This window comes from Rhamphochromis longiceps, linkage group LG13 (genome assembly GCF_057381845.1).
Source record: "Rhamphochromis longiceps isolate RC_006_pf linkage group LG13, R_longiceps_female_GT1.1, whole genome shotgun sequence".
In the NCBI taxonomy this organism is placed as follows: Eukaryota; Metazoa; Chordata; class Actinopteri; order Cichliformes; family Cichlidae; genus Rhamphochromis; species Rhamphochromis longiceps.
Window position 1 is genome coordinate 9450900 of NC_140569.1, and position 26948 is coordinate 9477847.

General features: G+C 38.4%; 2 protein-coding genes across 8 annotated transcripts in view; one reads left to right on the forward strand and one right to left on the reverse strand.

Annotated features, from left to right (window-relative positions):
• Positions 1 to 26948, reverse strand: part of slc8a1b (solute carrier family 8 member 1b) — a 149049-nt gene that overhangs the window by 83692 nt on the left and 38409 nt on the right. The window lies entirely within an intron of this gene.
• Positions 1 to 26948, forward strand: part of LOC146655355 (uncharacterized) — a 330938-nt gene that overhangs the window by 417 nt on the left and 303573 nt on the right. The window contains exons 2-10 of one of the 4 annotated variants that reach the window (XM_085427467.1): positions 218 to 342; positions 534 to 944; positions 1035 to 1120; positions 1527 to 1663; positions 2118 to 2177; positions 2486 to 2724; positions 2838 to 2985; positions 3634 to 3743; positions 4184 to 4925. In XM_085427467.1, coding sequence (XP_085283593.1) covers positions 218 to 342; positions 534 to 944; positions 1035 to 1120; positions 1527 to 1663; positions 2118 to 2177; positions 2486 to 2724; positions 2838 to 2985; positions 3634 to 3743; positions 4184 to 4495 — 1628 coding nt within the window. In that variant the 3' untranslated portion in view covers positions 4496 to 4925. Of the gene's footprint in view, positions 1 to 217; positions 343 to 533; positions 945 to 1034; positions 1121 to 1526; positions 1664 to 2117; positions 2178 to 2485; positions 2725 to 2837; positions 2986 to 3633; positions 3744 to 4183; positions 4926 to 26948 lie in introns of those variants that run through there. The other 3 variants (XM_085427468.1, XM_085427469.1, XM_085427470.1) reach the window with 3 other exon arrangements.

The following is a 26948-nucleotide window of genomic DNA, read 5'->3' on the forward strand; positions in this document are numbered from 1 at the left end:
TAGTTTACACTTTTACTTGAGTAGATTTGTAAAGAAGTAACTGTACTCCACTACATTCCAAAAAGCTCAGTTCCTTTAATAATACCTAAAGCTGGATAAAAATTCAGTTCAACACAATTTTAATGAAGTGTCAACTTTCATAGTCTCATCTCTCATGCAGTTTCCTTTGTAGGGCATAATTTCATCTTGCTATGTTTTTCTTCCAATGTGTTAATAGCTGCAAACATCAGCGAGGGAATGATGGGCACCCTGTCTCGTGAAGACTTGCAGGATCTTTTCCCAGGCCCAGAGAACTTTTTACGGAGAAAAGCTGTCTGGCGTGCCTGTCAGGATGTACTGGAGGTCAGTTTCCCAGTCACTCACCACCACTTAAAATTGGCATCGTCGTGTTTTTGTCCGATTACAACTAGTTTAACCGTGGGCAGAGTTGAATGGCTCTTCACTATTCCCCCCTCTCCACACACACACACACACACACACACACACACACACAAATTGCGTTTTGCTTTTATTCATTATTATTTATTTTATAGGAATCTGGCCAAGATGACTCAAAATCTTCAACCAGCTCCTCCATTAATGAGTCACCCAAGCAACAGACATCCACTACTGTAAATGCAACTGCTTCAAAATGCACAAGTTCTGAAAAGGTTGTGAAGTTATTCTATCCAGAATATGTATTGCACACTGACACTGAGCTTGAGCAAGTCCGCCAACAATACTTTGAGTTGTCAAAGAAAGGTGAAGAGCGCAGCTGCAAAATGTCAAAGGAGCTCAGATGTCGGCTCATCCGAAACACCATGACTAGTATGATTGCAATCCTGAGGGCAAAAGGGGATGGAGAATCGCATAGATACCCATCAAAACCAGAAATTACAGCAATGGCAAAGAGAATAGTGCAGTACTACCCTATGCTACAGGACCAAGGCATCAAGAATACATGGGTAAGTGAAATGCATCCACTTCAATACCAAAGTGTTTCATGTTGGACATTTTAGTAGTGGTTGGAAAAATGTATTAAATGTCCTATACAGGTTACTGTGTACACACAGCTAAACAAAAGACTGCAAAATGTGAGATCCCCCCAAAAAGCCACTCCAGATGGGAGACATTCAAAGAGGTAAGGCTGCAACTAATTAATTTTAATTTTAACTATGATAATTCTGTTATTCATTTTCCTCATTAATTGATAAGTTGTTTAGTCAGTACGATGTTTGAAAGTTGTGAAAGTTTTTCCCCAAAAGTCTTCTTTTGTCCACAACCTGACAATTTTAATTTCAACGATAGAGGACAAACAAAAAAGCTAAAATCATGTTTGGGCATTTTATTAAGGAAAGAAAGAAGTGATCCAATGTGATCAATCAAGTATTTGGTGACCTGCCTTTAGTTTCCTCACCTGTTTTAGCATGAAAGGAAGAAGCACTTTGTGTTACACTTTGTATATATGAAAATGGCTATACAATAAAGATATGAATTGATTGAGTTTATAGTTGATAACTAATTGATTAACTGACTAATCTTCGCAGCTCTGCCAAGAGGCGATGTCTTGATCAGCCAAGTGACGTAGAAGAAATGGATTCAAGTGACTCAACAATCATTCTGGATCTGTCCACAGAAGGGAGGAGCAGCCCAGAGTCGGCCAGTAAAACAAGTGAGTTAGAAGGTGAGTTTCAACTTTACATTTACAAACTGTGTGGTCATCATAAAAAAATAAAACAAATATACCTGCATGTTGAGTCAAGATGGCAGTCCTGACATGACGGAAGTAAAAGGCTTTAAAATGGTCATCAGAAAATGATAACTACATCACATTTTTCCTGTTTTATCATCAGTTTGTTAACATTTCTGTGGAAATTAATGTTAATAAAGTATTGGTATTAATAAAAGCCAGTATATTATAAATTTAAAGAGTTTGGTACTGTGGTGTGTTTATAGTATAAGTCTGTGCAACATCACTGTCTCTAACCACTCAGTATATCCTGTAAAGTAATGTTTTTAAAAAACAATGTGCCTCACTAGAGGCTTTTCTCTTTTTAACTGTTTTTTAATTTAGGTTCCAAACTAATTTTTAAAGTGTATTACCCTGACACAAAATATCTCTTTGCTATGTCTTTAAGGAAAAAGGAAAGCACAAAACCTACTTGAAGAAGAACCCTCTACCCTGCCAAGTCCTAATAGTGAGTCCATCCAACTGCCGCTGTGTGTGTGTGTGTGTGGGCACATCTTTATAGGGGTGCACTTGTGTGCCTACATATAATTGTATATGATTGCATGACCATATGTAAATTGGCATTTACATGGTAAATATTTTGAAAAATGAATAAGTATTTAATAGTTAAGTTCAGAGCTGTATTTTTTTTTTTTTTTTAAGATTTAACTCCATTAAAGTATAGTCTATAGACACTTGTCATTTTAATGACATAATTAATGACAGATTTTTTTTTTAAAGTGAGAGACATTGTTTATGTAATTTTGTGTCTTGCAGCAAACAAGCCTGCAGATATCAACAGTCCAGACACCCACTGTCCAGCAACCTTGGCCAAACACTACAAGACCCTACAAACTTTGTTTAAAAGAAAATACCCAAACCAGCAGGATGTCTCTCAGCTCCTGGATTTGGAATTTTCAGCCAGAAGAGCATTCATTGATTCAAATACTATTCGCGAGGAGGACAGACACAAAAAGGTTCTAGAAGCATATCCTTGCTTCAAGGACATTGGACATGTAAGTCATTGTTGAATCCATGTGATTCAAGCCAAACAATGTTTATCATACCAACTTCTTGCTCCTCAGTGATGCATTGACATGTTTGTATTGGTATGCTGAATATTTTATAGGTGATGGAGGAGCTTCATCGCATTTTGGATAAAGAAAATGCCAACTTCATCAATGAACTGAAGGGAAGATGGCAAGATTTCTGCCAGAAGGTGCAGTTTTTTGGTGTATGGAAAAAGACGCTGAAGCCCCCAATGGGAATGGATAAAGGTAAGCAATGATGTTTTGGTGTTATTGGTCATCAGAGTATAGTTTGGATCTTTACGGACTACTGCTTTAACATGCTTAAAGTAATGTCACTGAGGACAGGAGGAGGAGAATTTGAAAATTTAAAGGCCTAATCCCCCACCCCCCCTCTCCTTCTTGAAGGAGCTGAAAGCCGCACCTTTACTAGTTACGCGCAGGGAAAACAGACTCAACGCTACAAAAGGCTAAAAATACAAACCAACAGGCCGGTTTAGGAAAAGGTTGTTGTGTAGGCTCACTACACAACATACAATGTAAGATAAATCCCTTTTTGTTCCCCCTCCCCTCCTCAGCATTAAGTTTTACAGACTAACATTAATGCAATGTAAGTCAATGTAGGTGTAGTTAGCATTCAAGCATAAGTCATATTAGCCTACTGTAAACACAGTATACAACAATTATCTACACCATTTAGCATTTTTTAGGTTACTGTGACAAGTTTAAACTATGGATTACAGCTTTAACTTTCATGTGCTAGTGTCTTGTTGTTCACCTTTTCAATCCACGATGGTTGTCACTGGCCAAATATTTGTTGTTGTTGTTTTGTTTTTTTTGATCTTGAGGATTTTGTTTAAGTGTGGTAATGAGATGATGATTCTTTCTTCTGTATAGCTGAACAGGCTCTTGAGATCCTACATGTGCTGCCATCACTGTTCCCATCCACCTCTGCTCCTCCAAAGAGGGCACGTGATGCGAGTGAGGCTCTGGTGCATGTCCTTGAGGTGAGTTGTGTAAAATGTAGTAGTTGTTTTTGTTCTTTTTGGGACAACGGTATTAAAAAATGCTTCTTCTGATGAGTGCCAAAGTATTTTATATTCACATATTATATGTTCTAAGCCTTCAAAAGGCACCTAAAACACATTTTTGGAATGAGGGTTCTCACAGGTTAGATCTCTGTGACCAGTAAATACAAACATGGATGCATTACGTGGTAGCACATTTTTATCACCTCAATGACACCTAATTAAATGTAGCCTTGATTTTCTGTTTTTCAGGAAGGCTGGACAGATGTGAACAGTAATTCCATCGAGAATAATTAAAAGTAGCAATTTCAGATGTGTTTTCTCAGAACCTCAACTTTTGTTGTAATTTAGCTTTAGTTATGTGTTTGAAACAAAAGTGCATCATCCTTACAAAAGTATGTCCGTGTTATGTGTTAAAGGACCAAGAAGACCCTAATACCTATCTGATGAAACGTCCTCTCTCCTGCCAAGTCCTGATTGTGAGTCCATCCAACTGCATCCTAGCGGTAGGAGATGTGTCAATAACCACGTTTCCAAAAGACTTGGTTACCGAGGGTGCTTTATACCTTATGGCCTACTATTACACCCTTCACCTTACATACCCAAAGTGTGTAGCCACTCTGCTTTCCGTCATACAGACGGAGGTTCTCTTGGACAAAATCCATGAGAGAGATCTCACATCATCTTACAAGAAGAGCATGGCTGAGTGGACTGCTTTTATTGGCCAGTAAAGCCAATATGGTCAGATGGACTATAGGAAAGCACTTCCTCTCTCCTTCCACGGCTACTACAGTCCATGTTGGTTGTGATTGATTTTTGTTTGTAATTTGGTCAGGTTAGCCCAGTGTTATAATTAAGGGTGCACAATAATATTGGCTAACATGCCGGCATTTTGTGTTTGGTTTGTGCAGTGCAGACAGCCTCGCTTTTAGTTAATTTTAAGATTTTTATTTTTTTTTTTAATGAGTTTAGACAGAGGACTATTCAGAAAATAGGCTCTACTGTGAAAGAGTAAATTGACTAAGCTGAGACTGACTAGTTTGGTATAAAAGTAAGAATTGCTTTATTGTGTATTGGCTAGTACAACTGTAAAATATTAGATATAGCTGAAAAATCAAATACTGTGCATCCTTAATGATGATGTTATGGTATTGTTTGAAGAATGTGGTCAAATGTTCATGTTAAAAGCACTTTGTAATAATAAACGTTACAGGTTGAGGAGTTTTAGCCTAGCAGTGTTTGTCTGTACTTTGCCTGTGCAATGCACATATGTTACAGGTGTGTTTAGTGTTAGATTGGGCAGGGGAAAAAGTCACTGCAAAATGGCTTTCTTTTATGTAGTCCCCTCTGTTTATGGGGTTTTATCAATAAAGTTGTTGCTTTTGAAGTCTATAGTTCTCTTTTTTTTTTTTTTTTTTTTTTTTTTTTTTGTCTTATAAGCAGTAGGTAAAAGTCTTGAATATGGGGTAAATGCACTAGAAATAGAGAATTATTACAAAAAAGATTGCCTAATACTAGTAAAAGAATGCTAACTTTAGTACATTTTGTCTCGAAATGCCAATTTCTAATCTTATTTCAAGTAAGGTGTTGGACTTAAATCTAGATGGGTGTCACGTTTTTAGAACTGAAAACAAGTTATATACACTGAAAACAATGAGGATGATGTTGGGAGGTTTATAGAAAAAATGCTTTTTTTGAGGCGAAAATACTACTTTTGAGCACCACAAACTTATTATGAGACACAAAAACTTCACAACACTAGTAAAATATAGCTAAGAATGAGTTTTTCCAGCTAATTTCAAGATCTCGTAAGGCTTGATTCACTGTCTTATTTCAAGAAATCTTGTCAAGAGAATTTTCACTTGTTCCATTGGCAGATTTTTTCACTTATTTCAAGCAAAAAATAACTTGTCTTAAGTTTTTTTTTTTCTTGTTTTTGGAGGGCCATTTTTTCCAGTGTACTCTCAAGACACTCATGAATATGAATGAATTAAACACATAAATGCAGCACAAACATAATAGTTGTAATTACATGCTCCACATCAATATACAAGAGAAAAATAAATCACAAGTATACACCGAAAGCCTTGTTAATGCCTTCTCGAGCAGCACATGGAAGTGTTTTCTGAACTGATGCTTCTATCTGATTAAAATCTCACCTAAATTTTTTTTGCTGTTTCCAACCTATTGTGCTATTTATCCATCTCAACCTCCTCTTTTTTGGGATTTCAACATACTACATTCTTATTTTCCACCAACACATTAGAGCAATAATTTCATGTGTCATTTTTGATGTGTTTATCTAGAAAGAAATGTGCAGTAAATGGCCACAAACCTGTGCATAAGACGTGAGATATACACCAAGCAGCCCCCTAATCAGCCACAACTTGTGCTTCATTTTCTCAAGCAACTGATTTCGAGGCTCAAATTGGAAACAGTGAGACTAAATCCTGCTTCTTGTTCCTCTTCTCCTTGTATTTGAAGGACCCATCTGGGCCCATCCATCCTGGCTGCCAGTCTGAATGAACAGCCCTCACTGACAACAGCTGCCAATCATTCTACCAGGCCAGTGGCCAATTAAGGAAAGGGTTGTCATAGTTACCGGAACACACTCACACTCTCTCATTTCTCACCTCCGACGATTTCCGCCTACTCATGGCATGGAGAAAGATATGGAGGGAACGATATGAAGATGAAAGGAGAGAGTGTGAAAGAAGAAATGAAAAAAAGGCAACGGCAAAAATCACATATATTCCTACATTAAAAACATTTAGAACCAAGTGTCAATGCTGAGTGCACATGCTGGAGCCTAGGACCTCAACTGCATTAATAAAATACGCCAAGCAGAAAAAAGCAAACAGGTTAAACAACTGTGCACTTTGCTTTATAGGACGTAGTTGTTTTCCAAAAGCAGATATAGTCTTCTATTGTGGTACAGTTTTATATTACAGTATATCATCAAATCCTGCTCTTGTACTTCTGTTACAAGCAACAGGAACAAAAATTTTCTGTCTGAACCATTAACATGGGTGAATACAATGCTACAATCTTCAATCTGAGTGGAGGACCCATCAAATTCACCCAAAGGTCAAATAATGCAATGCTCAGAGAAACTGTTTGCAAGTGTTGAAACCGACACAAGCACACACATGCACACCCTTCCAACTGGAAATGCTGCCTTAAAGGGACAATCAATAAAATTCTTCTTAAATTCCTGAGCTTTACAGAGAGTGAGAGAAAGAGAAAGAGGATGTCTGACAGTTGTTCCCACTCCTTGCTGATTCAATCTTTGCTCGGTATGGATGGGAGAAAGACAGTATGCAATGGGAAGAGAAAGAGAAACCCGTAGGAGGAAGAAAAGTGTGCGCAAAGGGAACAGAATCAACATTTACCGGAGGCTTTACAAAAGCACAGGGGTGGGGGGTGGGGGGTGAGTTATTCATTGCACTAAGGATAACAGAGACTGGAAGGATCGGAGAGTGAGAGAGGGTGAGGCAAACCTCCGAATCCAAGACCAGAAAGGTGAACGGATAGATGAGAAAGCAAGATGAGTTATTTGAAAAACTAAAAGAAGGCACGGAGATGGGGGATAAGCACAGGAAGACTGTGGGATCAGTTACTTAAAGACAAGAGGGCCTCTGGGAAGAGTGAAGGGAAGGCTGAGTGACTGAATGAAAACTAGAAAAAACAAGAATGTATTGAATTAATACATGAGTAATGACACAAAGAACAAAACACATATAACAATGACTTTTTACAGGCTAGACAAAAAAATGGACAGCAGAACAAAAAGATGGAGCTACGGAATGAGATCAAGCCACTGACTGAAAAGAAAGTGTACAAGAGGGTAAGGACTGAAGAACAAAGACAGCAAAATAGGAACTGACAATTGAGAAAAGACAGAGGAAGAGGCAAGAAAAAAGGAACATCAATGCAAGGATGGGAAAGAGAAAAAGAGAGTGGCTAAACTGGAAGCCTAGAGGGAAAAAAGAGATGGTAATAGAAATTAAAAAGGGGACAGAAGAGAGAGGGGGATGAAACCTTGGTTATCAAACATGTGGAAGAAAGAAAGGGAAAGACGGATGGATGGGAAACATCAATACATGATCAATAGTGATTAACTTGGGGCAGAAAATAGAAGGAATTTAGAGAGAGGTTATAAACTGAGTCAGTTGAAGAGACCATAAAAATACTAAAAAAACATCTGCTCAGTTGAGATATGATTCTCAATGACAAGCCCCATCAGCTGTCATACCACCAAATTCTTTCCTACTCACAGAAAGGTTTTTACAGAGATTTGCAGGGAAATACTTACAAATCAGTCGTTAATCCCCAACGTTATAGAACTTAATTTAACTCCTGATTTGTTATGTTGCTGATCTCCAAGGTATTTGAGATTGTCCCGAGTAAGAAAATCCTAATAACTCAGCTGTAAATGCACCTCAAACAGCTTCCATCAGAGCATGTGATGAGAACGAAGGTGTACTTTCAACAATGGGGACAGCTTGACTGATCAAAGCAATACTCTAACAAACAGAACTGCAGCTGAATTTGTACACCAATTTCCCCCTGGTGTGTTATTACTGTCAAAGGGGTCAGCTTTCAGTCTTCCTACCACTTTCTACATCTGAATGCATGTAACATTAAGGGCTGACACCAGGAGGGACCTTGGATTAAAAACTATATTTTACAGATGAAAGAATTAACCACAAAGAAAAGGTAAAAGTTAAAGACAGTGACAGAGTATGGAGCTAATGATAAATGAATTCAATTTAAAGATAATTCTATATCCTTGAAACGTGTTCTCTCTCTTGCTCACACATATTCTGTATACACCAGTTCAGACATGCTCCTTGTGAAACATTCATTATACCGACCACAGATCCCACAGATCTCTCTCAGCCATCCATCATTTAAAGCTGGAACCAGCTGCACATTTTGTAGATGGATGTGTCAATTTTTCCAAATCTCAGAGTGCAGCTAAGGACAGTACTATGGAATGTGGTGTGTTTCATTTGCTATGATTTTAGAGGATCTTTCCGCTTTCAAACATTTTTTTTGTCATGGACCTAATTGGACATGGTGCGAGTCCAAATATACACACACGTGCACTATCTAATAAAAAACTATCCAGCAATCAAGAAGTTGTAATCATTTATCCAAATGCTCTGCTTTCTAAAAGTAGCTTTTAACCTCATTTAGCATGTCTCAAGCTGACACACATGCAACACACTAGACAGTTGAGCTGGTTTGTAGCTAATTGATTCTCCATTGATTGCTCTGATTGGTCACTTAATTGAACCATCGAGTCTCCACTGATTAGAGCTGCTCCATGCACATTTGTCACGTTCCCAACACACACACACACGTATGCATGCATATTTAATTTCCCATCAAGCTGAATGACACCTTTCGTTTTTGATTTAACAAGAAATGAATCATGAAATTAATACCAAATAACTCAACTAGGAATAAACATCACTTCATTATGCTTTTTATCACAAAAACATGCAAACCTAATCACTCAAATAAAGATATTTTACCATAGCTAAACTTATTTGAATATATCAAAATCACCAAAAAGGACCCATTAGTCCCAGCATTACCCACAGCACATTGTAGTTGTGGCTCCTGAGATGCAAGTGAGATGCACAGCAAAGCTATTCCACCATAAACATCTTCTTCAGCTTCAAAATGTACGCTTTACAAACTACACAAATATAGGTATTAACCTATTATCCTCTAAATCCCTTTATATGGCAACATATGCTTGCACACAGACACTTCCACTCAACCATGGATATGAAATACAAAATTGCTGAGTGGCAGATGAATAAAAGATGACAGCAGAGGCTGTGTGGCAGGACCTATACTGTCACATATTACTTAAATCAAACCTTAGCTGGGATTTCCTCTTTCTTTGTGTTTATGGGGAAGTGTCAGAATGTAGCCACATGGGCAGGGTTACATTTCCCCTGAGTCTATCTTTAGTCTCCTACCCTTTGCTCCAGTATGCTTAGCTGACAGGTAGCAATGCTACATATCCAGCTGACCAGAAGGATCTCAAAAACAGTAGAAGGCTAGTTGTGCATATTTTCCTATTTAGATGCCTGCAGTTTTTCCCCATGGTTGAACAGCTTGTAATAATACAAGTTGCAGTTTAAAATAGGTTAATGTGCCATGAGGATTTATTGCCTGGCTTCTTTTCTAGATCCTGGCAAAATCACAGGGATGACAAGAGGTACTGATGTGGATTTTCTTACCTTCATTGAGGCAAACTCTTACTAGATTGTGAAAATCCTTTGAAAATGTGGTGGGTATTAATAAACAATGTACTGGGTTCTTTTTATAACTTCGCTCAGCATTTCACTATGGGAATTGCCTTGGCGTGACCAACTACGGAAGCTCCACTGACACCTTGTCTGTCCACGACAGACCTATCAAGCCATGTTCAGGGCTCCACCCCCTCAGCAAAGTTAGAGAAAGAACATAATCACTGGTTTACCAATACTTCCCTTCTTGCTTGGGCTCATTAGAATGAGTAGCCCTGAGCACAACTGTCATGGACAGACTTGGTGTCATTGGAGCTTCCGTAGTTTGTCACACCAAGGCCATTTCACCATGGTGAAATGCCTCACTCTGTTATCAAAGAACCAGGTATTACATTAAGTAACCCAGTGGGTTTTTTTTTTTTCCAGGATTCACTTTTATAACCAGCAGGTATCAAAATCGCATGGTCAGTGTGGCATTTCAGAGGCATCAATAATAGCACAAATGAGCCTGAGTTAACAGTAGATCAAATAAAATACTCCAAAGCCCCCTAGTCCCTCTGATTTAGTTACATCAGAAAAAAACATCCTGACAAAAACACAGATTCTTGACTTCCAGACTATGATTGCAGTGAAAAAACACATCTGGCTGATTAATAGATAATCCAGATGATCAATAAACCAATTTTTAAACTGGATTTTGATTAGAAACTACCTGCATCAGTGAAGCTATTAGAGATAGAAAAATAAAAAATAAAAATCAGCAGAGTGACAGAGGAAAAAATGGATATAAACTGAAAGAGATGCTGAGAGGATCCGGCTAACAGAGAGTCTTAGTGTTTTGGAGTATGTATGATTCAGCTGATGCACCCATCTGGTCCTCAAAGAGAAGCTCCAGGCTTATCTGCCTTCTAATGATCAACCACAGGACTTTGAATTCATTCCAGCAACTCAATCAAACTAATACAAACCTGCAGGGCTAAGGTTATTTTTAAAGTAATGTCCTCTGGTATATATAGAGCTCTTATTTACTGATGTACTAATGGGCATTACTCCTTTCTTATATTCCATTGTTAAGCTTTATAACATTATGGTTTATAATGTGTTTGTGATAGAGCAGTCTCAAACTGGGTTCAAGGGACTCTTTAATGACTAATGCATGTTTTTTTTCCAGGAAGAGACAATTAAATGTTCATAGATAAGTGAATGAATTTATTAATTTGATTAAATGCATGAATCTAATGCTTTACAGAGAACGCAGCAAATAGAAACCAATGCTACAAATGAATGCTACAAGAAACGTGACAGAATAATCAAATAAAAAACTGAAAGATAGTAAAAATTTTCATGAATGTCTAAAATAAATAAGAATGAAACAATGGATGGTAATATCACCTTTCTTTCACGTATAATAATCATAGAGTAAAATTTGATTTGTAGGCTCCGTTGTACGTCTGGCTCTACTCGTAAGATCTTCATGTATTTTAATGCTTCGAATACCGTGAGCAGATGATAACTGGTAATTGAGTACTGAGCAGGGTACACAAGTGACATCAGGGAGAAAAACATACTAAATACATGGTAACTAAAAATGATCAGCAAAAAGGGCACAATATTCTAGCAACTTTTAAACAACACAGAAATAAAAAACAAAGAAATAAAAAAACGATAAAAAAAATGAATCCTATGGATGGGCAGATGGAAACTAGGAAACCTTTCATGACCCACGTATAGGCTATAATACAATTATGTAACATCTATCAATAATAGAAACGTTTTTATAAATATATAATCTGCTCCTTGCTTCTACATATATGTGATTGAGCAGGCAGTGGGGGTGGAAGTACAGCCCCAGGGTTTTTCAGGCGGTGTCACGCAACAGTAAAGGGGAAGAGTCAGACAAATTTATGGTGAGAGAAGCTATAGCTCAGATGGCAAACGATGTAATAGACACGTCGGTAAACTGTGTCCATTTCACGCTCAAATCGTGAAATAGACACGCATGCAGAAGTTGCAGTAAAGGAGATATTTTATTTTAAAGCAACATAAAAATCATGACAAGAAAGTGTTTAAACAGACATTATTAACACATTTACTCATAAACATATATTAGCTGCTTAGCTTAATAAGGTCTCTAATTAATCAATTAAGGACACTGGAATGTACTTCATATGTTTTTTGGAGAGGCAAAGCGTAAAATGGTAACGGTGGACCAGCGTGTCTATTATACATTTTGCCATGATATTGTGTTGAGAGCAGTTAGATGTCACAGTGATGAAGTGATGTATATTTGTGTATACAAATGTACGTGATAGTATGAATCCCATTTAAAAATGCAAACACACATATGCATCTTCTTAGCTGTATGTATTGTATGTTATTTATTTCAGCCTATATTTGCAGGACAGAGTGGAGTTAAGTCAGCATCTAATGCTAGCAAGCATGCTTTGGAGGATACATCCATACACTGTATGCACTCAAGTAACTGTAACTGTTCAGCGTCAGAAGTTCATGCTTAATTTGAACATTTAAAAATGCAATGATTAATATGGGTCTTATGGATTCACCACACGAGCACACACACAAAACCTCCAGCCTGTTTGTTGTATTGTTGATTGGACCTGTAATATTCTAATTCTTAGGGCACAGTAGGTGTTCATCACATGCATACATGCTTAACTACAAATACGTGAAGAAAACACAGCTACTAATGGCAGATGTTAAGGTGAAAAAGTGACAACATTCAAAATAAAACTGCTTTTAAAATGTGTGTGTGGTGCTTGTGCTTCTCTCTGTCCCACCAAAACATGGAGAGCTGGGGAAAGGTCAAAGCAAATAGTGGAGCGTCTGACCTGCTTAAAAGGTTCAACTGCACACACACACACACACACACACACACAAATACTCAATTTTAGATTAGTCTGACAGAAAGATCTGGTCTCAGCTGGACTGTAGAATTGTATATCGTTGCATCTTTATCTGGCTGTATTCAGTACTAAGTTGGATGTTATCAGCCTTCTGGAACCACAGGCGGTTAAATAAGAGCCATTTAAAAGTAACAAATCAGTGACTAAAGAACTTAATTAGATTTATGCCTACATTTTTAAAAATGTATATAAAATCATTTTGCATTTGGTTCGATTGTGTTACCTGATTTCTTCTGTTATGGCCCATAATAAGATGCTGTGCCGCTGATGCATTTTGTCTTATTTAAGTTCACTATAGAAACGACAGTTCTTCCTGAAACATTCTATCAAACTGATTTACTTCATGACTTTGCAAAACAGACACACAGATCGCAGTTGAAAGCTACATCATTTTCTTTTATGGCTTTGGCAATATCTTCACTAGAAGGGCTTTCTTCAGTCTTGTTCCCACTACAGAAATAAACACCTAAACAATGCTTATTATTATCTTGAATGTCTATATTAGACCAACTGCAAGCTTAACAGGAGGGTATCCCAGCCTTGTTTTTGCAACACGGCCACAGAGAGCTAATCATGGTATACTTTAGTGTTCTTAAACAGAGCCAAAAGAGGGTTTTCAGTACTTACATTAGCTTTAACTTGGATTGAACTATACAGCTAAACAGCCATGCTCATTAAGCCTTTTTAAGGCTTGCTTCTCTGTAGGAACCAAGGGGACCAGCCAGAGAGGGTGAATGCTTATTTATTGGCTTCGATTTTTATATAATTGTAAAGCCACAGAATGGAGCTTGTTAGTGGCTTACTACTGCAAGGTTTCCCAGCACAAATAGCCAATGCTAACTTATTGTTGTTTAATCCCCCGGTTTTGTGACTTTCATCCTCTTCATTGTCACCATATGGACAAATACCAGCTCTTCTATCTTTGTCAGCTATACCACACGCAAACACATGCTTACACAATAGTCAGTTTGTACCATATTAAGACAATCTGATGAGAATGTTCTAGTAATATGTAGGGGCTAGACACAAAGTGGATAATGAGAAAAGGAAAACAGCACACTAATCATTCAGCTGCCGTGGGAATTAACAGTAACACACACACAGCCTGCTGCTTTTCTCCACCTGCCACAGTTCAAAAGTGAGCTGATATCCTACAAAAAAAATGTGTGTGTGTGTGTGTGTGTGTGTTAGTGTATACTTTGTATATTATTTATGGGTGCAGTTTGAATTTTACATGTGAGCGTGTGCATGACTGTGCACCACAGCTTTGTTGTAGCCCTGCAACATCTCTGCACTAATAGACACAAAGTTTTACACACAAAGAGAGGGAGTGGAGGAAAGAAACAGTGAATGTGAGAGGGCGAGGTAGAAACTTGCAGAAATGTCAGCGTGATTACTAGGACCATGTAGAGAAGTCTGCTAGTGCTGATTCAACAAAAAAGTTAGAAAGTTTTAGGGAGCACAGAGGGCTGCAGGAAAGGAATCTGAAAGACAGAAAAAGGCAAGTAAAAGAGGGATGGGAGAGGTGAGAGAAACTACTGCAGCATTTCCTTATGACATTACGCTACTATTATTATTATTTCTCTCCGATTGACAGCTTTAGCTGAACTTAAAACTTGGTTGCTTAACGGCTGCTGTTTTTTTGGGCCCATCGCACAGACGTCATTCTCTTACACAACAGACTAGAAGTGCTGTGCAGCTGTGCAAAAGTAATGTTGGATTATTTATGAGTAACTCTTTGGAGCACAATTTTCAGATTTTTTTATGCTACATTTTGTTATGCACTTTTGCACAATATGAGTTTATTGTGAAGCTAGAAAAACAAAGCTGGGACCATTTGTAAGCAACAGCCTGATAATTTTCTATATTATATTAAAAAAAATACACACTACCTAAAAGATTTTGGCTTAAGTTCATTTTAAAATGTGAACTTGTTTTGGAAAAAGCCAGATAAATAATTAGAGCAAAGACAGATTTAAAAGGTCATGGTTTCCCATAAGAGCTCTAATAATTTCTCATTGTCACTTTGACTCGCTCCACATCTTCAAGCGAATGTGCTCTAGTCATTCAGCTGAAATTAATTTCCCACCTGGAACTTATCTTTTATGGCATTCCAGGACATTAGCACATACATGGCAATTTGTCGGGAGCATAAGAATATACGTACAAGTGAAATTATGTATGAAATTGCCTTATGCCACCTGACACCTAAGTGAAAATGGAATCAAAGTGCATCAAGTACTCAGTCTTACGTGATTCACTGTACTTCTTACTCACAGCTGAGCCTAAATCATACTCCAGGTAGTAGCAAATTGGACTTCCACAGCAGACTGTAGATATTTTTATAGCATGATTAAAGAAAGGGGTAAAAAATGAGCTGGAAGTCTTCTGATGTGTCTAATACTACTGCTGTCACAAGTGGTTATCCTCATTTACAGTAGACTAGACTCTTCGTCAATTCCAGGAGAAATGTGTCTGCAATTCAGTCTGCTGCAAAAATGTTAGTAAAATATACCTTAACAAAATCAGATCACACATTTAGCATGCTGAAAATATGTAAACTGATGTGACTGCTTGGGATATCAGTTAATGGGATCATTTTCACTGTATTTCTTGGTTGGATCACATTGCTTTTCATGGTTATCACATGTATTCTGAGCCATAGGGCAAATCAAATGTGCCACATTTCCTACTGAATAGGTGGATCAGTAATGATCTTTTTGTTTGCCCTCAAACCTGAAGTGCTTTCCCCCCTTTTTAGCCACGAAATTCCACTTAAAAAGAGGCCCAGCTACAAGCAGTGTGTTGTGTAAGCCAGTGGTGATAGATGATTAGCAATGATAATATTAAGCTGGGGTAGAGTGAGAGAGCAGTGTCTGGGAGGGAGAAGAGGGTAACAAGTAACAAAATAAACCAACCTATGTGTTAGTTTTAGTAGATCTTCTGTCACCAAGTTTAAACAATTCATGGTAGGATTCGGACAACATTTAAACACCAACTTTGCTGTAGTGAACTTCACTAAACAGAAGAAATTCCATTCAGTACAGCTATGCAACGTCCCAAGTGAGCCACAAGGGAAGACAGCAGAGAACACCATTACATCATTTACAGCATAGATGAACGAGACTTTTCTGCTTGGTTTGGTCTCCAGCTTGTGTGTCTTTGTTTTGAGTGCCTGTGGTTCAGAAGGCTGATCACATTAAAGATTTGCAGCAAATACAGACAAGATAAAGATACAAGGATATGTGATTCTACAATCCAACTGAGACCGGATCTTTCTGTCAAAAGAATCTGCAGTTGTCTATTCGTGTTTGTGTGTACAATGGTGGTTAAGTAGGTCAGACATTGCATTGTTTGCTTTCACTTTCTCCAGATCTCCATGTTTTGATGGAATGTAGAGGAACAAGCATGTCCGCACACATATTTAGAAAGCAGCTTTATTTTGAGTGCGGCCACATTTTTCTTGTTTTGTAGCTATGCTTCCTTCAAAAACTTGCAGTTATGCTTATGATAAGTATGCATGTGTGCATCTGGTGAACACCTACTTTGCCCTGGGAATTAGCATATTAGAGGTCAAATCCGTAATACACCAAGGAGGCTGGAGGGTGTTTATGTGTGTGCATGCTTGCCATTTTAACCTCTATGACACTGACTGCACAACTATGACGCTTGCTCCCTTGTTAATGATGACCCCTATTGCATCAGATATATACACATACTAGACATAAATGTGAAATCCATTTACACATAGACACACACCCATAAACAGATACACACAGCCACACGCACTCAACACAGTGAACCACAGACATCAAGACGCTTTCCCAGAGGAATTCCACCCAGCTGTTGTGGAAAGCATTGCTTTAAAGTGGCGGCTTGGTGCCTCACTTGGTTATTAGGGGGTCAGCGTGTAGATAGAGATAACTACTGATATCTCTAAGCAAAAACTGGTTTTACAGTTATCAAACTATGTAGAAAGCATAACATAAACAAATTAAAGAAGACCATGTCACGGAGAAAATAGGTAATGCACAGTAATCTGATCAATCAATTAGTCCAGGTTGTTGGATGAATACTTTAGATGCTATTTCCCCCACTTTTTTTAAATAAAAAAAAATAAAAAAAGGCATTATAAAAATTATAAACATGCCTATAAAACTATATGTACTATATGTATATGTATATGTAGAGAAATGCTCACAGTAATTGTCTGACAGACGGTAAATTAGACCTAGTTTAAAAAAAAATCACTGATATTCAATTATCATGGATTTTATACCCATGAATTAAAAAAAATTGGAGGTTTTGCCTTTTCTAGACAATCCATTTCACTACTGCTCAACTTTTAATAGGATGAAACACACAAACACACACACATGCTCAGACATCACTGTAGGTAGGTGCTATTAATATGCGCCTGAACCAGGACGTGGAAGTGGGGAACGGAAGCAGGCCGGTATCCACTGGGAAACAGATCGCTGCCCCTGTTTTAACCAGAATACTGCTGGGACTGTCAGTGGGAATGACCAGTGGGAATAAGTAACGGGAAGACCGCTCATTCGCTGATAAAATCTGCGACAGCTCAGAGAAGATACATTAATGCTTTAGTCACTGACATAACAGTTGAAATTTTCGTCTCTTAAACAGTAAACCAACTTAAATCCTGTGCTTCAAATCATAACAGAACAATAACTATGCTGTGAATATTCTGCTTTATTAAAAGATCTTTATTAAAAGGGGAGGATGAGGAGAGGCAGTTTTAGGAGTGTGAGAGCAACACTCACAAAAACAAGACAGAACAACAAATATGGTGGTTAAACTAAAAAACAGATTTTTTTAAACACCAAGACAGAAATGGAAAAATATGACATATAAAAAAAAGCCCTACGTGGTCAAAGAGACACAACAGGGGAAAAAAGGGAGAGAAGATGAGAGTTTGAGGGTGAGAACTGTAGTGAGGAAAGGATGGGGCTTCATTAACTGCAACATAAAACACACCTGTTGTCCTGCTCTTTGTCTCTCCCTGCATGCATACTGTATAGTGTGTGCGAGTGTGAGGCTGTGTGTGTTATGACAGATGTTGTACCATGCTGCTTCCCAGCAGAGGACAGGCTTAAAGTTCATTAGGAGGGCCTCTTGACATTCAGCCTCGGATACAAGATACTTCTAAAACACTGAAGACTGCTGGTAGAATAATAAATACAAACCCAAAAGCAGTGTGCATGACCTGCGATTGACCAAAGCATCATGCACTTTCTTGTTCTCATTTTCAGTTTTTAAATGCCATTTGTACAGCATGATACAGCAAGAACACTGACAAAGAATCACTACAGCATAGAAGAATACATTTCATTTGCAGTGTTTCAGTGTTCAGAACAGTTGCACTGTAAGTATCACCGTAATAATACCCAGGGCAAAGTTCAAAGCCAAACAATGTTGAACTCTTTGTATGTATCTTGATATAAATTAAACTGACCTCAAGGACAGAGACAGAGGTAGAGAGAGGGCGACACATAGAGAGAGAGAGGGAGGTAAAGTCCAAGTCAGAGGCACAGAGTGCTATGTGCATTTAATGTTAGCCTTTGAACTCTTTTGTATTTAATGGAAGACACAGTAATTTATTCTGTAACCACCTGAGAGACTAGGCATGATCTTTTGACTGTGCTATATAATGAACTGATATTCATAGACGATTCAATCTCACGTCCATACAGACATGAGAAGCATGTCCTGATATCCTGGGACTTGAACTCATTTAAACCCAAGTCACGATTACTGAACAGCAGATCCTTCAGCTGTCTCTGTAAAATTGTCTATACATTAGAAGCCCAATGCAATCTCCACAGAGTATAATGAACAGTACTGACAGGCTGTTGAGATCCACCATCTCTATGGAGTCTGCTGATTATGCAAATCTCCACTTTTGACAGAAAAGTCGTTTACTGAACATTTAAATATCTCGCCGTCTCCATGGTCTGCTGAGCAGTAAAAGCCCAGCTGTTTCCATAATCATAAACTTTAGAACCCCTTATGTAGAGTCTACTAAAGATGAAAATCAGTCCTCTGCTAAAGACTACACCATTCTCTTGTGTGCAGGGAATAGAACATAACTGTACTGTACCTGAGAATTTACTCTACTCTGTACAAAATGCCTGTGACATACATTATATGGTAAATGGCCTGTATTTGTATAGCGCTTTACTAGTCCCTAAGGACCCCAAAGCGCTTTACACATCCAGTCATGCACCCATTCACACACACATTCACACACTGGTGATGGCAAGCTACATTGTAGCCACAGCCACCCTGGGGCGCACTGAACAAAAATATTAGGCCACACCTCCTGATCTTTGAATTCAGGTGTTTTCAGGTATAGAAAACCAAGCACCTGGACTTGCTGTGTGGTATTACAAGCATTTGTGAAACAATAGGTCATCCTGCAGAGTCATTATCATCTATAAGTGGTTTTATTTACATGGCAGATCACATAAAGTTACAGAACTAGACCTCTATCAAAAACTTTGTCAAAACTAAAAATTAGTCAGAGTTTTAGTTTTGTCAGTCAGAAATTAATTAAGCATTTGAAAACATTTAACCACTAAAACTACATTCTCTGTTCAGGAGCACAAGTAAAGAACTGTAATTTGGCATCTTAATCAAAAAATTATAATGTGCTGTACTGTTTTACTAGAAAACAGAAAATTAATGGGTGACAACAATAATTACATTTTAGAATTAAAAGTATTTTGATTCAAATGATTTGATTTCATTTTGATTAAAGAGCTTGTGTATACTGGTGGAGTAACCATTACAGGAGCATAAAATGATTTTAGTAATTACCAGTGTTATTAATTAAGGGCAGCTGTGGCGTAAACCTTACACTGGGTGGGGGTCTAATAAGTTTGTTAAGTAGTGTATTGTGCAGCGATGTCTGCAAAGACTCTACTCAGTATTTGAAACACCTGCTACCTCTGTATTCCACATGGCATTCGAGCCTTTTGTTTCCAGTAAATGTACTTGTCTCCAAGGTCTCTGTTAAATGTAACACATTAATGTTCTGCTGTCTCTATTAAAACCTCTCGTTACCTCTTGTCCGTTACATTTTGTGTCTCCAAAGAATCTACTGATGAGTCGAATCTTCAGCTATCACCAGTTGAGAAGATTTCATTCAGTCCAAGTTGTACTTAGAAATTCAATCTCTGTCAGTCAGTCTGCCACACACTACAGCCAACTTGCCTTCACAGAGATCCTTCTTCAGCTGTGTGCACTGACAGCATAAAAAGGAAAATGTAGACTAGCAGAGCAGCCTTCCGCTCCTTGCTCTTAAATGTTAGAGTCAGGATGGGAAATAAGAAGATTTAATGTCATGGAATTGGACAAATCAGGGTGAATTACATCACTGACAAGACTTATGTGATAGTATTTTATTAGAAAGATCCAACATGGTTAGGTTGAGAGGTTATTCACTGAATGGGAGACTCACTCATCCTTCAGGTCTGGTAACCCAAGATAGGACAGGGCAGCTATCTGGTAAGCTGCAAAGGAACCTTAACAAATGTACTAAATATATAACAATGCTGCCAAATCTTCTTAGACCAGAGATGAAATTCCCTTGAGAGTTGTGAGATGGGCCTTTAGCCTCAAGTTAAAGTGACAGGCTCTGCATCTAGCCAAACCTAACATATTTAGATGAGATCAAGTAAACATGGAAGAATGATAATTCAGGTCATGAATTGCGATTCTACTCAAAAAGAGTGTAATGTAATCCATTTTAGTGTATTTCTCTTTACAAAGAGTCCAAATAATAGTACTGTCTCTCCTTCCTGGTGCCTTTATAGACTCTGTTTAGCGATAAAATCCCCACAGAGCCTCCAAAACACCCCCCCTGACTCCACTATATAGAACATTATAGCTAGCCATGTTCCCCCAGGTGATATCGGGGCAGAGAACATATCTGAACAATTTAGGGAATAAAGCATTTTTGTGACAATTGCCCTGCTTTTATTTTTGGTTGTCTTGATATGTAACTGTTTCTGTTAAGCCATGCTCTATTGAATTCTTGCACAGTGTAGCATGACGATGGCCCATCTCCATTTGGTTCTGCTGTACTGAGACAGTGTTTGCACCTATTTCCTTTTCTGGTGTGTTAAAAACAACAGACTGTGCATGTTGCTGTTCTTCATTGGACAACTGCTAGAGGTGAGAGCATGAGAGAGCTCATTATTGATTTCCACTACAGAGCCACTTTATATGATCAGGAGATTTGAAAGGGGTGAACAAGGAGGCTGACTGACACCAGAGAGAAGTGGGGACATGCTATAGCACTAAAATTGTAATGTATCCCTGTATAAATATTGCATATTATAAGAGGAGCTTAGATGTTTAGGTAGCTTAGGTAGAGTAGGAGACTGTTTTTAAGGGATATTCTGCTGGTTGAGCATATTTAATGGTCATTCCTATAAGCAGGGGCTGAATCAGGATGACTATATGTGTTGTTTTATTTAAAAACAATCTTTGAATTTCAATGTGAAATTCAAATACTTCCAGTCATATGGGTTCACATTAGGTCCACTTTGATTTGGGATTTATTGGAATAAATTATCTGCTATTAGAGCAAAAGAAAGAGGACAAAAGGAGAGCCTGTGTGAGTAGACAGTGAATAATGTGGAGCAGTGCACTGAGCCCGCTGCTGTCTTCAATAACCAATGATGGAAGCGAGACCTGATCAATACCAGCGTGCGCGCACACTCACACACAGACACGCACACGCACGCAGAGCAAGAGAGAGACTGTACGCAAACACAAGTAAAGAAACATAAGATCTTTTTCATTTTTGTACTCTCCACACAGAAATATGCACGCAAGCAGGCAAACAAACACACATGCACACTGACCCCTGCAACTTCGTCTTTTTTTGAATGCTTGGGAATGGAAACATTCCTGTGAGAGAGTCCCCAGAGAGAGAACGAAAAGAAGAGAGAGACAGGGAGAGCGGGTTGGCAGTTTATAGGGATCTGACAAAGTCTTTGCTTAAAGGCACTCTTGCAGTCATTAGAGTTACCATACAGTATCAATAGTCTTCTTTCTTTACTCCCCCTTTACTTCATCCTCTATACACATCCAAAGTAACCTTCTTACTTCCTGATTTCTTTCCTGTTTCTCTTTAGTCATTTAACATTTTGCGTTTGTGCCTTCATTTTTTCTCTCTTTGATTTTTTTCTTCATGTCAGCACCAGTCTTAAAATAGTCTCGGTGTGGTGGAAACTGCTAGCATGCTAAGACTGCAAAACATACTTACCTTACACACACACAGGAGCAAGTGGAAATGAACGCCAGAGCACTGCAGGCCTTTTGTGTTTTCAATGGCACGGTAAAGTAATAATCATAAGTCTTACTAATTAAATATCTTGGTGATGTATGGTTGTCCCTGTGCACGGCATGTTTTATGAGCATCTTTTGTCTGTGAAGGTACTGAAGAGAGTTAAAGGTGTACCGTTCTTCTTCTGTTTAGGCAGGTATAAATCTACACTAGACAAAACCCAACGGGGATGATGGAATGCATGGATAAATGAGAGAAGGATGGTGCGAGGAAGAGCAGAAAAGAAAACGATAAAAACAAAGCATGGAAGGGGAGCAATTAAAGATAGAAAGAAGAATGGTGACATTTTAGCAGTCTGTGGTAAAGCAAAAAGCATAATTTCAGCTTTTGTCTTTATTTGGAAGGGGTTGCCACAGCAGGCTCTGCACAGTGAATTTGGCAGATTTTGAAGTTGGATGCCATTTCTGATGCAACCCCCAAGGTATTTGTGTCTCCTCCAGGGACAGAACCTGATCTATCGCTTAGCTGAATGTGTGAACCACTTAGTGGTGAAATAATAAAGCATTGCAAATTATGCAGCACTCTAAGATTACCCATGCACTAAACAGAATTCATAGGTCACCTGTGTAAATATTCCAGCTATCCCACACATTATTTAATCTCTTTGTCCATTTTTAGTCTGTCTTTTTTTTTTTAATAGGTTTTGGACTGCACATAGTTAGTGCAAATGCTGAAATAGCAACTTTTCCTGCAGGATATTCTGACATTGAAACAGTGTGCATGATTTGCATTTGAACACCAGACAGAAAATCCCTGTACTGGTTAAAATGTCCCATCTAGATTTTCCAAAGCTTAAAAACAGAGCTGGAGAGGCGATGTGGAAGTTCACTTCTGAACAACTGACATATAACAAGTGGAAATTTCACTGTACAATGGCATTTTTGCCCAATACCACCTACCTTAGCGTTAAATGTATTGTTATTTCTTTTATCATATTAAAACAGTAAGATTTTGTGTTGTACAGTCTTGTGAAAATGGGAAATTGACACACATAACAATAAGCACCATATAAGCTGCAATGAATTAAGCAGAAGTGACAGACATGGAAAAGGACAGATTAAGACCCTCAGGGACTGGACCAGCCATGTAGTAGTTGGTCCTACATCAGTGCAGTGAACTGTGAGGTGTCTAACAAAAGGCTGGTTTCATATCAGCAGCTACGTTTGACCCTCTCTCTTCTCCACTTTCTTTATGTCTCCCTGGAGGTCATGGGGGTTCTATTGATCCATTATAAACACACTGATGTAGCAATGTGGAAAACAAATCACTTTAAAGCTAGGATACAGCAGAAATATATACAGTGCATGTCGCATGGCACTGGAAGGCATGCACTCAGATAGCTACTTAACAAACATAATCGACCTTGTCTGGCATATGTGAAAAACCATACCAAAATACTGTACATTAAGTCATACCCACTCACACACATACGCACACATACTGTGAAATGACTTATGTCATTTGGAGTTTCCAGAGATGCACCACAAGCCAAGTCCAACACAACGACTGGGAGAAATGATTTCAGACCCTGGTAGTCACAGCTTTAATTACATATTCTGCTCTCTCTCCTTTCCTCCTCTCTCTCGCTCTTCCTTCATCACTCCCTCTCTTTAGTTCTGTCTCTTATTGGCTTCACTCTATGGCCAGACATTTGTCACGTTGCCATCCCCCTTATGGCTTCCTCTTTCCCTCTCTCTGTGTGAAGCAATGGAAACAGGATTTTTCTGTTCAGTCTTTCTTTCCACTTCTTTTTCGTTTACTCACCCCACCTCTCTTGCTCTTGCTCACCTTCGCCACTGACTCCTCACTATTTCAGGCATATTGAAAAAGCAAGCTTGTGCACGTTGTGCTTATGATTGCATGCAGCTGTGTGTGAAAACAGCATAAAGGTGACAAGAGTGGCTACAAATTGCGCAATGGTGACATGTGTACTGCTTATAGAGCATTTTATTGGTGTGCATATGCTTTTAAGCGTGAGTGCATGAAGTGAATGTATATAGATGTGCTTAGCCTCTGAGGATAGAGATCAATTATAAGCACTGTGAAGAGCACAATTGTGATTTGCATCACTAAAGCTCTATGTAACACTAAAGTGTTACATTTAGTATTCTCTTCAAAGTTGATAATATTTGGTGTTTTAAGCAGATTTTGAATGGAAGTAAAACACATATGGTATGTGAGCCCTTTTTATCTGATATGGACCAAGTTCACATGCAGTCCAAGAGTAAATGAGCTACCTATCAGATCGCTGAAGTGGAAATCCTTCCATTTTATCCTTCTCCATGGACATTGACTCAAACTGAGCATGAGCAGCTTTGCATATTTCTCATATTTGAGAAAATACATGCTGTTCCTAATCCTGGTAAAACATCCAATACATGCCTTCAGTTCTTCATATGAGACTAATGAATACATTTTTTTTTCCAAGAAAAGACTAATCAAAGAGTGCTTTCGGCATTTGAATAAATCTGAAGGACTGTACCCTGAGATCTTTAGAAAACAGAGAAGGCGGCTGGCAGTGCAGTCTGTGTGTGTGGGCCACTCATGTAAAGCTTGGTTTTACTGTATGGTGGAAGCAGAGGATGTAGGAAGAGTGTGTAATGGAGGAATTTTTTGTAAAGGCTCGGAAGTGGCACAGAGTGATATTCACACACACACACACACACACACACACACACACACACACACACACACACACACACACACACACACACACACACACACACACACACACACACACACACACAGGCTCAGTCCTAAACCACTTGCTGCAATTGTGCCAAGGAAAGACCTACCACACCTTCGCCAGAATAGAGAGACATTGTTGATCAGACAGGGATATAACACGCACAGAGGTCTGTGTTTAAACAGCGGGGCATGGCTAATGTCTGCTTGTCCCTATTTGTTCCCTGTGTGACACACAACAGACAAAACAGAAGGGCAACTGTAGGCTAATCACTGTGAAAGAGTGTGTGTTTGTGCACATTAAAACCATTTACCTCCGTTCATTATCTGCTGTCTAGCTATCACATGCTGTTTCAGCTTGTTAGTATATCTAAATGCTTAAATATAAGACAAATTAAGATGTTTTTAACACGGGTTTTAGCTAATTAGTCAGTCGATCAAATATTACACATGCTGAAGAAAACTAACAATGAAAACCGTGTGTTTTTTTGAGGAAGCACATTTTGCCACCTTGTTTGAAAAGTACAACCTATAAAACATTTGTATTGTATTTTGACCATTAAACATTAAACACTCTTTTAGCACTAAAATTAGCATCAATGTATTTTCCATTTCCATTTTCCATTGCTGGATACTGTCAGCAGACCATCCAAAAGAATCTCTGTCCTCAACTGCTTGTTCTTCCTCCCCTTCATTCACTTCTTTTAATACCAAGTTGGTTGTTTCATCTTTTGTTTATGCAGTGGTTTGTATTGATTGTCATTTACTCCCACTAGCTCGCAGAGTGGTGCCAACAATTCTGACTGCTTCGGGTTGCTTGTTTTTGAATCAAATTTAAGAAAATTCACAGCCAGAAATCAAAAACATTAACACGTCAAACACTCCCACAAACTGCCTACATTGATCCATGGAGGACAGTAGTCCAGATGATACATGAATTTTTGATAAAAATAAAATGCCCGATGATAAAATACAAAAAAGTGTGATCTTAAATATCGAATCTTTTTAACCCACTCTGTTTCAATTTTATAAGCACTTAATTTTTACCACGAGAACCACTGTAATATCTCATTCTATCGATCTGACATTGATAGATATGCTATTAGCAAAATCTCCCATCTCCCAAAATCTCTCCAATGAAAGGGTTAATATATTTAAAAAATCAACTTCTATTTCTCTAGTTGTCTCAGTAGCACAAAAACTACTACTGCCTTTGTAATCACTTTATTTAATGTGCAGATGCAGACTCAGTTTGCACCCTCCATCAGCTGCGTCCTTTGAAGCAGGTGGCTCTTGAAATGGGACACAATATTAGGCTGCTAGCATCATCTCCAGAGTCACAAAATAACAAATTGTACCTCTAACAGAGGTAGGTCAATGAAGAACAGGCACAGCAAAGCATTACTGAACAGAGGATGGATATGCGGTTTCTCCTTAGAAAAAGTCCACCTTTTACCCTATGGAGCCTATCCCAGCTACCACACTGTAAGAGGTGGGTACTCCCTAGACAGGTTGCCAGTCTGTCGTAGGACTGGCACAGAGACAGACAACCTTTAACACTTACACAGTATTCACACCTATGAGCAATTTAGAATTGCCAAAACTAACCTAACCCACTAACTGCATGTCTTTGTACTGTGGGAGGAAGCCTGGAGTACCTGGAGACAACCCACGCAGACACAGGGAGAACATGCAAACTCCACACAGAAAAGTCCCCGGCCCTTGCTGCCCTAAAACGTGGCATCTACTCATAAAAATGTAAAAACGAGTCGATAGATCATCTCTTTTAGGTTTTATGTATTCATACAGAGAATGAAAAATGTCTTTATTGTAATGCTCTTCATTGAGTATTACTGTGCATACTGAAAGCAAGCATAAGTGAAACAGTGTGAGAAAGTTCAAAGAGATCACATGAAAAGAGCTG